Raw genomic sequence first — 12,418 nt, forward strand, 5'->3', positions numbered from 1 at the left:
CCAGTACACCAAGATTGAGGGTTCAATCCCTGATCAGGGCACATACAAAAAGCAACCAATGAATGCATAAGTGGAAAAATGAACCAAAGTTTCTCTCTTCCCCCTTCCTCTCTACATTGATAAATAAAAATTTCAAAAAATTTGTGGACGAACCGCACTGAGGCGGGACAGTTAGGCAGGGACCAGATCCATTTTCCACGTCGAGGAGTATGCTTCTTTGCTCGTAGGCCTTGGGAATCATTACACCATTTTAAGCAGGGAAGCGTGAGAAAGGTGCTTACAATGGCCAGAGAAGACAACTTGGAATTATGGGAGCACAAGGAGATGAAGCCCTGAATTAAGGCAGTAGCAAAATGGGATGGAAAGGCTCCAGAGATAGAGGAAAAGTTAAGAAGGAAGAAATTGTAAGAGTTTTTTAACTAGTAAATGGAGAAGATGGGGGAGAGGGAAGAATCTAGCATGTGTATTTTTGGCTTGAGTACACAGAAGGTCAGGTGGTGCCACCGACCCAAACAGGATGGGACAGAAGCCAGGTGTAGCTATATTTCTCAGTGATTAGCTGATACTGCTAATTGACACCAACTTGGAAAGAAAACTGAAAAGCCCATCTGCCTGACGCTGAACTCACTCGCCTCTCATTCTAACTTTGGAAATCATGCTCTTTTTTACTTAATTCTACCAGTTTCTTAAAGGACTCTCCCAAATAATTGCTATTAATACTTTACTACATGTTTTAAAATAATTTTAAGTAATTAAACTATCCCCACAGTCCCACCATCGGAGTAAAGAGAAAACAGCCAGGGCTTGAAAGGGGCTCCCCCAGCCTCCTGTCTTCTAAGGCGGTTCTTTTCGTTTCTATGCTTCTGCACACTTGAGGGACTAGCCTGGCTAAATCTGGTGGCTGCTGTATATCTTCATTAAGACTGGTCATTGCCCCTTCTATATCCTTTCCTTTTAGTGAAAGAATGTAATGAGAGTTCAAAAAATGTAAAGGAAATATTGGCTGTGGGAGCCTGTTGCTACTTTGTGAACTCAAGAACAAAAAACAAAAACAAAGCAAAACAAACAAACAAACAAAAAAACGCTCTAGATCTGCATACATATCTGAGTCCTGTTGCAAACATCCATGACTTACCATTGGGATGCCAGTGATACAGTCTACTGAATGGAGTGAGAAGTCCCATGGGATGGCTTTACAACCAGGCTTAAACAACCTCAGTCCCTAGTGTTCTTAGGATTAAAAGATCTTCCAAGTATGGCCAATAAAGTTTTAATACCATCTAATTTATTCTTCTTATGTTTGGATGAGAATAGCAACAAAAGTTACTCCTCAGTTTTCTATTTCCTCAAAGTAACATATGTGTCACAATTTCTCTTGAGATTATATTGAAATAGTTATCATTAGTATTTGAGGTAAATAAAAGCCAGTGATAATCAAAATAAAATTTAAAATCTTTATTGATACCATTTTTTGAACTAATCTATTAACATATTCTTCCAACCTGTATTCTTACAACTTGAAGCCAAGCACTTTCCTCAATATTAGAACTTGCAAAAAGAGTTTAATTACCTATAAACACCAGGTACAATTCTAAGTTCCGAATCAAAAAGATATTTCTAATATAATTAATAATAATGTTCTTCAAAAACAGTAAATGGAACACCTCCAGCTTTTTTTTCAAAGAAAAGCCGTAAGAAATTAAATAATTACTACCTACATTACAACTTGCTTATATCAAATTACTAAGAAAAGCATCATCTCAATTGTTAAGATCTCCTCTTACTGATAGAAGGCAAAGAGAAGTTGTATATTACATCAAATACACTCAGGTTTTGTACAGTTTGATTTATTCTCTGTTGTAAACTGCTAGACTGAAATAAGGATTCTTTGTATAAACACCATATTTTGAAATTGTACAGATAAGTCATTTTACAATGTTTTATAATAGTAGCATGGTATACACTTATTTTGTTAAAAATTCACAGGTCCTAAAATACTACATGATTGGAATGCCACACTAAGGAAATTATCCTTATATATCCTCATTATATAAATGTCTAATAATTATATATCAGAAATAAAGATATTGTTTAATATTGACTGCATATTTAGTACATTTTGTAATTTACTGTCTATTGGCTTTCTTAGTTTTAGCTAACCTAATCTAATAATCAGCTTTTCTTTCCTAAAATGAAGCAGGCATTTAGTTTCTATTTGTGATAAATCTCAGACTTCTGAGATTTTTTTGGTTGGTTTTAGAAAGACAAGAATAATTTGATATAAGAAGAATGCTTTTTAACTTTAAAATATCTTTTTATCGGGAACGTATGGATAGGCTTCAAAAAGAATAACAGGAATTAAAGGATATGGAGAAAGAAGAACTTCATAAAATAACACTTTTGTTTAAATGTTTAAAAAACAAAACAAAGCTAAAAACACACACTTGGCACAGATTATCACTAGCATGTAAAAACTCTAATCTCCCATTTAACATGAATGAAGCTGACAACAGAAATATTAGCTAATCCAGTCTACTACAATGGTTGACAATTAAAATTTTAATTAGGTATTCAACTACCTGCATCAACATTTTAAAAGAATTAATTCATTGTTTCTATTGTTATAAACAATAACTTAAGTTTATAGATTATAGAACATTTTATAGCTGTTAGTGTTTTGGTTTTTTTATGCTTTTGGCATGACGGAAAACAACAATCTTATTTACTGACTTGAAATGTTAAAAAAAAAACTGATTTGAAGAAAATATTTCCTACTGTTTAGCAAATCTGAAAAAACATTTAGTTAACTCCAACCCATGTGATCTTTCTTTATTGGTTTTTGTGTAAATTAAAAGCTTGGACTTGGAGGTTTTGAGAAAAAACAGCTTTAATTTTGAGAGAATTCCCTTACCGGAAACTGTGTATTACTTGTGTCCACAGTGCCTACTATGATACACACTACATGTTGAACCCCCTAACCATTATGGGTCAGCCAATTACAAGATTTAAAAAAATGAACATCTGAGATCTCTTTTCTAGTTCTCCATTTCTTTGATACCGACATTTGAACAAAATGTGCTTTCTAGCTGTATCTTAAAAATTTACTAACTGCTTAATTTGTTCTGTTTGCAATGACTGTCTCCTCAATAACATTTTTTTACTTTTAGGGAAAATAGGAACTGTTGGCATAAGCACTTTTTGACCACAAGAAAGAAGGCTGGAAATCTTGTTAACATTATCTGATATGGGAGGGTGAGGATTCACATTTAAGGGTGGCAGAAATCCTGGTCTGGTTTGGGTCACAATGTGATCTAAAGGGCAAGCTCCTGAACCACGCCTTTCTAAAACTGCATGATTTCTCCTACTCAGGGGTCCTGGGGGGATATTCTCCAGCAATTCTTTGGACCCTGACAACAAGGATGGAGATGGTGAGAGGATCTTTTTCTTTCCTGTAAAGGCTTTGCCATCCTCTAAAGTTGTAGGGATTAGACCAGTTGAGAGCTGGGAATCAGAGCTATAGTGATTTGCCCCTGAATTTCTTTTCTGAACTATACTTTCTAAGGTGGAAGCAAATATTGTCTGGTTAGAGTCTTGGTCCTGATCAACAGGGATTTCAACGCACTGTTGATTTCCTTCTGAAGAAAATGATTGATAATTTATTTCATCATATGACGTCTTCCTTGAGCTGGCCTGATCAAAGGCTCTTAGCAAATATGCTGTGTCTTTTATGTCAATACTTTGGTGCCTAGTGATGAATCGCTTGGAAAGTGCCAGCCCATTGGTTTTGTAGGATAATTCTTCCTCTGGAGTGATATCCTGGAGCTCCTCTTGCAAAGAGGCCACTCTGTTCTGGTGCATTAATGAGGATGAGCTTTTGATCCAGGGTGGAGCCTGGGGTAGCTTGGGCCCATTAAGGGCCACAGCAGGCTTCCTCACAGGGGATCCTGGATCCCAGGTATCCTCACGACTTCCTGAAGGCTCCAGATCTTTAAAGCCAAAAAGTGTCATTTCAGTTTCAGAAGAGACTGAAAGTGGCGATGAGGCTGTTTTTATGTCTATTTCTGAAGGAGTGGCGCAAGAGGATGGGGAATGACATCCATCTATATCCGAAGGAGGCATATTTAAGTACTGTTGGGTAGTGTGCCTGCCAGAGGGTGATTTCGCTGTTGTTATGATAATGACCTCTTTTCCCTTTGCCTTGAGAGCACTAAGTAGAACTTTAAGGGTTTCTCTATCTTCTGAATTTATAGCATAGACAAGGGCCGAGTAACTAGAATGGTCTTGCAAGCTGAGGTCAGCCCCACTCTGTAGGAGCAAGGAAACAACTTCAGGACCAGCTTTTTCTAAGCAAGCATGCATCAAAGCAGTTTTCCCAGATTTGTCCTGTATGTTGGGATCAGCATTGTTTTCTAACAAGTATTTAACCATTTTGGCTTTACTGACACTCTGGTGATCAACATGTTTGGTCTTACAAGCGATCATTAAAGGTGTTTCCCCACGGTCATTGCTCTCATTGATGTAGGCACCACCTTCTAGCAAGAGTCTTGTGAGGCGAAGCCGGCTCTGATGGACTGCTTTGATCAGGGAATTTCCATCACTTGAAATTTCTACACCTTCATCCATCTTCAAAAGTCAGAAATCAATACCTGTTTATCAAAGAAGATGAAGACCAAAAGATTAGCCAGAATCAATGTCCCCATTTCTATTCAAGCTGTTATTGACAGTTTCTGAAATATGTATAGAGAAAGAAGACATAAATGAGATTGTTATTAATAAATACAGAGCAAAACAATGAACTGAAAAATAAAAAATTTTACATCAGTAACAAGCTTTAGGAAATTACAAACTAAAATTTTCTTTCTGAATCTTCACTGAATATTTATGCTACAACACTGTAACAAGGCAGACAGCCATCACCAAATTCCCCAAAGCCCATGGATTTGGGGGTGGAGGAGATAATACAGTTTTTAAGGGACTTTGTGTATCTATGGCTGGTAGCTAGTTTCTTAGTTATGCAGATAGTTGCGGCCACTTCCTGGTGCCAGGGAGACGGGAGGAACTTTGACCAGAGAGCAGCAGAAAGCTCACGGGGCCTAGGCAAGATCTCCTGTGGGTGGTCATGACTGGTCACCATACCATGGCATCACAGGTTGCAATTAGGATTTAAATGAAAGGCAGCAGCCATCTGGCGCACTGGGCCACATGGTCTGAAAGACTGTAGAAGGGCCCTGCGGTCCACCATGAAGTCTGATGTGAAAGAAGGGGGCCGTCCGCCATAAGAAGCAGCATAATGGAAGGAGTGTGATGGTGGAGCAGGTTGTAGCAGCCATGTGAAGAGATGTAGCTGTGCAGTTTGCAGCCAGGATCCAGCCACGCAGCCTGGGCTAGTAAGAAAGCAGGCGTGCTGCTGCTTTGGTCCTGCCTGTTCTAGCTGACTCTGAAGCCACCAAGGACTCCACCTTGCAGACCTGGACTCTATCTGGACTCCTGGAACTTGGGACATGTGGAGATGACACTCTTAGGACTGGTGCCTTTCCTGGACTTCACCACGATCCAGTGTAACATGGCACTTGTTTCCCTGGACTATTATATGGAAGCTGATGACAACGTACCCCAGATCCTGAAGGAGCGAGCTGATAGCTAAGGAATGGGGAACTGTTGGGTTTGGGGTTGGCTTATAGCCCTTTGGGGAGCAAGGGAAGTGCTGGGTCTCAGGGGAAAACATGGATCCAAGCAGGAGTACTCACAGCTCCCTCCACCCTAGGTTGGAATATTGTAAATAAAGACCTGTTTTCCTCAACACTAATTGTTGAGTGTTACACCAAGGCGCCATGTGAATGAACCCCCCTTTGCTTGGTAACAAAACCAAGCTTGTACTTCGCTAAATGCCACATTAATTAAACAATAACCCACTTATTTTACAGTTGTGAAAAACATTTTAAAAATTATACTAAAATGCAAATTGAAGCAAAAAGCCAAGATTCTGTCATTTCAACTGAATCAATTAAAATATAGCATGTTGATGGTAGCTTAATGCAAAAACTTCTTATTTTTAAATTACTACTTAAAAATGCTCTTTAGTTAAATAATGCAACTATTTTTAGATTTTCAATTTGAGGGGCATTTCAATCTTTTTAAAATTTTTATTTATTTATTTATTGTTCATTCTATTATAGTTGTCCCAATTTTTTCATGTTTCTTTTAAAGGGTGAAAATTACTTGACTATAAGATGTTGCAATAACTGACACAGAGTTTGGAATTCACATTGAGATAGAAATGGTGAATGTATGATTATTTTTCTTGATTCCATTATGAAAATCATACACTGACTTCATTATGGGGTTAGCAACACACTGCTGAATTAAATTTTGACAGCAGTACATTTGCCCTGAAAAAAAGTGTTTTCTAGGCTGGAAACGTAAATGAAGACACACAGACTTTATAAACATTTTATTTTTTATCAGGCAAACTGAAAAATATTCATTTAGATAATTTAGATTCAAGCTCCTTCAACAGATAATTTCATTAGTTGATAAGAATTATATCTTTATCTAGAGCTGAGGAATTGTGTATCTTTTAACAGTCCTTATAACTGGGGAGAAAAATCAGATGGAGTTTATATAATATTTAAATCTATTTCATTTAATTAGGTAGTTTTTAAAAACTGAGAAGTGTTATTTATTCTACTAATTTACTTTTAAAATTATGAATATGGGACAGGAATTTCTACTGGATAACAGAATAGGTAAGAAATATAAGCATCTCTTAACAGACAGAAGAGATGAAGAGAACAGAAAGAAAATGAAGACAAAGGAGAAAGACAGACATGACACAGAAATTAATTCACTTGTTAAACAGCTATAAACTCCTAATATGTGCAGGGCACTGAGCTACAGAAGGGCAAGCCCTCGCCCTGAAGAGCTTACACAGTTGTTTGGAAGAGATACTGCATTAGCAGCTGGTTATGAGTTGAAGTCGTGGGGACACACAGGCTTCAGTGGCTTGGGGACACACAGTGCTTCACAGAGCCCAATTATTTGAGATGGGTCTTGAGGATGATGTAAGAGTTTGACAGGCAGACAAAAGAGGAAAAGAGAAGTAAAGAATGCTCCTTGTAAAAAAGAAAAGATCTAGAAGCTTAAAACAGCACAGTTATTTATCATAAATCAGGCTCTATTTATGTGCATATAACTGGACTCCAGGAAAATATTTTAGAAGGTGGTTATAGTTAGGGTGAATATGGCAGTACACACACGTGTCTAGTTTTGCCCCTTCCTGAAACCCCCTAAAACTAAATAATTTTTAAGAAAGACATAAACTCACAAGGATAGCAGGAAGAGGAGGGAAGATGACAACATTTTGGAAGCCAGAAGCAGCGGGGCCAGTGGTAAGTGACTCAGCCAACCTGAAAAAGCTGTGCTTCAAGTCATTGGTGGTAAAGCTGTGAACTGCAGAATCCTCGAAAGAGGCAGGGCAGGAAGCTCCACACAGGAGGGTGCAGAGTACAGCTACAGTAAGAAGGGCTGGGTGAAAAGCTGTTGGATCAGCAGTGAGATCCCTAGGTCATTACTACTCCAAGAGGGATCCCATCTTAGACTATTACCAGCAGCATTCTCCGAAGCTTGTTAGTTGCTCAGCATCTCAGGCTCCATCCCACATCTGCTGAATTGGAGCCTACAGTGTACCTAGACCCAGGTGACATGTCTGCACATTCAAGGTGGAGAACTGGTGCCTCAGGTGGTTCCTCCACTCCAAGTCCTTGGGAGGGAAGGAGACTGCCCCTCCCACCTAAGGACATGTCCAGAGGTTTATTTTCCAGAAATGGTGAGAGGCTCAGCGGACTAGGAGGCACCGGGCATGTTTGAGGACAAGAACACAGGGAAATAAGTCTCTTTTCTCAAAAATGAATGAAGGGACTTCTGCTCCAACGTGGCTCCAAGAAGGCTGGCAGCCATACAGTTATCCTTCAGGTGAAAATTGCTACACTCTTCTCTCAAGAATGTGACCTACCAAAGAGAAGATGCCCTAAAGCACTGACCTTGGGGCTTCCCTAGCAAGCCACCCAGACCATCCTACAGTGAAGCCAAAAGGTGGCAAGCTTCTCACTGGCTTTTAATCCAAGCCCTTTAGTCATGAGACAGTCCAAACAGAGAATAAAAATACAGAGACCAAAACAAATAGGAAGAAAAAGCAGCCTGGAGGAAAGAGATATTAGATAAATGAAAATTGCAAAAGTTCATTATCCTCAAAGGGATAAGATGTTGTAACCAAGAAACAAGAATAAGTTTCCATTTAAAAAAAAGGTAAAAAAAAAAAAAAGACTAGTTGGAGACTATGGAAAAACTCTCAAAAGGTATACACATGATACAAATTGCAAGACTAAATAGAAGGGTTGGATGATAATGTTGATAAAATCTCTAGCACAGTTATGCAAAAGGAACAGAAGGGGGAAAATAAGAAAATTAGAGGACTAGACCGGGACATTCAACATCCAACTAACAGAAGTTCCAGCAAGAGGAAATAGTGGGCATGGGAAGAAGAGGAGAGCAGGAGAGGAAGTGGTCAATTAGGTCAAGAAAATTTTCTAGACCCATGGACGTGAATTACCAAATTGAAAGGACCCAACTGGAACATAGCACACCGAGTGAAAACAAACCTTGAGCGTGGCGCATGGTTATAAATTTCTAGAACACTGAAAACAGAAAAGATTCCATAAACTTGCAGGTGGGAGGTGGGGAGTGATGAAAAACAATGGAGGACTGTTTGTTTGTTTTTTTAACCTGAAAGAAAAATGATTCCCAGCTTCAAATTCTATACCTAGCCAAACCAACACTGAAGAATTAGAATCTACTGGCAGATGTAATCTACCAAGATGAAATGGTAGAACAAGAAAGAAGAAATGAGATACCAGAGGCTAAAGATTATATTAGAGGAGAGACACTGAAAAATCCCAGGAAAATGGTGAGAGGTGCTGTCAGGATAACGAACGTGCAGACATCCCCTCTGAGATCACACTGCCATTCTACCATCTTGCCAACTGAGGACCAAATCCCCAAGTGAGCCTGCCCTCAGTTCTGTAATCTACTTGCTTTGTCCCAACCACCTCTCTTCTCTCTCCTTGATGCCCTGTTTTCTGGGACAGCCAAAGGAACTCATTTCAGCCCTGCTCAATGGTTCTGCTTGGACCTGCTCTGAGACCTGGGGATCAGTCATGGTGAGCTTCGGAGGAGAAAGAATAAACACCCATTCCCTTTGGATACCCAGCATTGCTCTAGAGCTCTGCCAGAAGCCCTGCGACAGTGAGCCCCCAGTTTCTCAGGACTCACTCTTGATCTTGCTCAGAATGGGCTCTTGTAAATGCTCAGGTACCTTGAGGTGACCTAACATCCAGATACTCTTCACCTCATCTTCTCCTGAGAGCTTTCATCATATACAGGGTGGGGCAAAAATAGGTTTATAGTTGTTCGCATGGAAAATAATACAATGACTAATAAATAATAATAAAGAACTCTGTGTTTTGTGTACTGACAACTGTAAGCCTACTTTTGCCCCACCCTGTATTAGCAATATTGACCTTTATTCATCCAATTTTGTGCTCGCTACCCAGTTTTTTAAAAATAGACAATTATTTTTACTTAAGCTTCGTACATAAATAGGAAACTAAAGAAAAAAAAAGCAAAGAGAATGATTAACATGAAAATTAGGAGAAAGTTATCTCTTGAGGGCAGAGGGTTGTAGAGAGAACAATACAATTTAGGAGGGAGACACCAGGGGTTTTTAAGGTTCAGGTAATGTTCTGTTTCTCAACCTGGGTGGCATGGATACAGGTGTCCATTTCATTATAATTTTTTATTGATAGTACATATTTCACACTCTTTTGTGTGATACTGCTCTTATCTATTTACTGTAAAATGGAACATGTATACAGAAAAGAGCACAGCATTTCTGTAGGATATGTCCCATAATTAAATTTTATAAAGGGTCACAGTAGGTCTTAGTTTTCACAACTTAGTTCAGGTTTTGTGGTTTTATCAATAGCATTTATGCCTAGGCTTGCAAGGAGCTTTAGCACTAAGGTCCTGAAAAGCAGTATTCAAAAGAATGTCGTCACTCATTTCCACATCAGTGTCATTCCCGATGCTACGCAGAGGTACTCAATACACACATGTATAAATACGATGAAAGTGAATGCTGTGATTTTATATTAGTTAAAAGCTATTCGAGAGGCTGACATACCTGCAACTCAGGAACTTAGGAATTTCAGGGTTGGTTGGTGGATCCCAACTCGGAAGTCTATTCTGAATGCAAAGCATCGGAAAAGAGCTCACGTGAGACTGTGATGCAAAAGAAACCTGCTTTTAGCATTTTTTTGTACACAGATGTGTTTAATAAAGCAAGGAGGATGTAGAAAAATGAGCTGGGACATAATATCAAATATAGAAACCACGCAGTAACTGCATTTCAACAAGAGAACAGTATCAACAATGTAAAAACACCTTTGATCAAAAGTAGCATTTGAGAAACATATCATTCAAATAAGAACAAGTTCTTAGATACCACATTTCTATATTATACTCTCATTTAGTTTTTCGTATTTGGGTGAATCTTGTTTAAAAGCAATCTTTTAATTTATTTTTTGTCTACATCACGTTCTAGTCTATAATTCCCCCTTCCTCCTTCCTTCCTTCCTTCCTTCCTTCCTCCCCCCCTTCCTTCCTTCTTCCTTCCTTCCATAAAGTCTTACAAGAAACTTTGAGAAACATTTTCAAACCTTCTCACCTATCCTCATTAAGAGCCTTTCTCCACCACTCTAAACCGGACTAGTTTCTGTCATAACTTTCCTCAAGTTTGGCGTCAGGAGGTTCTGGGAGGTGAAGGGGCACTAGCAATGCACCGGCTGCGGGCGTGCTAGGGGAGAAGTGCCACACAAGCCCTGTGTGCAGAGAGGCTGCTGTGGGCTCCGGGCCTCGGAGAAGCCAAGTGGTGGCTCCACCAGCCCCAGGCGACCCGTGAATCTCTGCCATGTGGATGCAGGCAGACGCCCTACCCCGAAAACAGCTCCATGAGGCTTACTCTTTATTATAAAGCCCCTTGGATTGCTTACTTTTTAAACTGTTCACATTCAGCAGAGCAACTCTGAATGTTTTTGTCTTTAAGTTTTTTAAATTGAATTTACTGAGGTGACATTGGTTACTAAAATTATATAGGCTTTGAGTGTGCAATTCGACTCTACATTATCTGTATATTGTACTGTTTGTTCACACCCCAAGTTTCCTTCCATTACCGTTTGTCTCCCCCTTTCCCTCCTCCACCTCTCCCCACCCCCTTTCCCTCTTATTCTCCACATGTGTACATGGTTGGGTTTCTAGAGTCTCATTTGTAATCAGCACCTTTTTTGGAATAGTCCCCTTGTCTTATTTATGCCCTCATCCTCTTTCGCTTGGTTCTTTTGCCTCAGCCAATGGCACAGCAAAAACGCCGACAAGGAAGTCTGACCTGTTACTCTTCCTAGAGGTACGTCCTACCTGTGACGAGATGCCTTCTCTCACCTACAGTTACCTTAGTTCAGAAATGTCCTGTCTCCTGTGAAACCTGCATGGAGCACCCAGTGCTGATGCCATCTTCACATTCAGCCAGACCCTTTGTTAAAATCTAGCTTATAAATGATTCCCAAGTTGAGTTACAACTTCCAAATAGATAACAGTTCAACTAGAGAAATTTGGGGGGTCAGACAGATCCAGATTTTTATCCCAACTTCCCTACTTACTAGCTGAATGCCCTGATGGAGTCTCTCAGCCTCTTCATGTCTTGGATTCCTCATTTGTGGAAGGGTGATCATATAGCACCCATCCCCTGGTGAGGAGTAATGAAACCAGATAATGTTTACAAAGAGACTTTCTTCTGACTTCCTACTCACTGTACTCTCTCTTATAAAAATTTTATCTCAGAATTTAGCCACCTTTTATTTTTATCATGTCCCTAATCCACATCCTATTTAAATAACAGATAAAATATTTTAAATGTTTTTTTTTTAGGATCTGCGAATGATATTTCGTAAACATGAATAGTATCTACTAAGTGAAATACAGAACAAAGACATCCTTTAGGTACATTTTCCTTATACTTTCAAAGTACAATAATTTCAACATTATTATAAGCTATCAATTATTAAACAGCTGGATAAATTCCTTTTTATTTTAAAATGAACACATCTTTAACATCACTTGCAATTCATCATTATGTATTTACCGTACTCATTTGGTTCCTCTCTCTACTCCCAAGACACCACTAAAATGACAATTTAGTTATTTAAAAAATGAAAAAGATATATATTCTGAAGAACAAAGAAAACTGGAGGACAGATATCAGAGGAGCAATTTCAAAAAAGATTTGGAAACAGAGAAGGGATGGTGGTGC

At 39.0% G+C, this 12,418-nt stretch overlaps 1 protein-coding gene across 1 annotated transcript; it reads right to left on the reverse strand.

Moving 5' to 3' along the window:
* Nucleotides 1–1,440: 1,440 nt before the first annotated feature.
* ANKRD34B (ankyrin repeat domain 34B) lies at nt 1,441–10,329 on the reverse strand. The gene is made up of 2 exons (XM_090276426.1): nt 10,238–10,329; nt 1,441–4,646 (listed from the first exon to the last, which is right to left on the reverse strand). Exon 2 carries the CDS (start codon nt 4,621–4,623, stop codon nt 3,094–3,096), a length of 1,530 nt encoding a protein of 509 aa, XP_090132552.1. The 5' UTR covers nt 4,624–4,646; nt 10,238–10,329; the 3' UTR covers nt 1,441–3,093.
* Nucleotides 10,330–12,418: the final 2,089 nt, after the last annotated feature.

This window comes from Furipterus horrens, unplaced genomic scaffold, assembly GCF_987537825.1.
Source record: "Furipterus horrens unplaced genomic scaffold, mFurHor1.1.pri manual_scaffold_5, whole genome shotgun sequence".
Lineage (NCBI taxonomy): Eukaryota > Metazoa > Chordata > Mammalia > Chiroptera > Furipteridae > Furipterus > Furipterus horrens.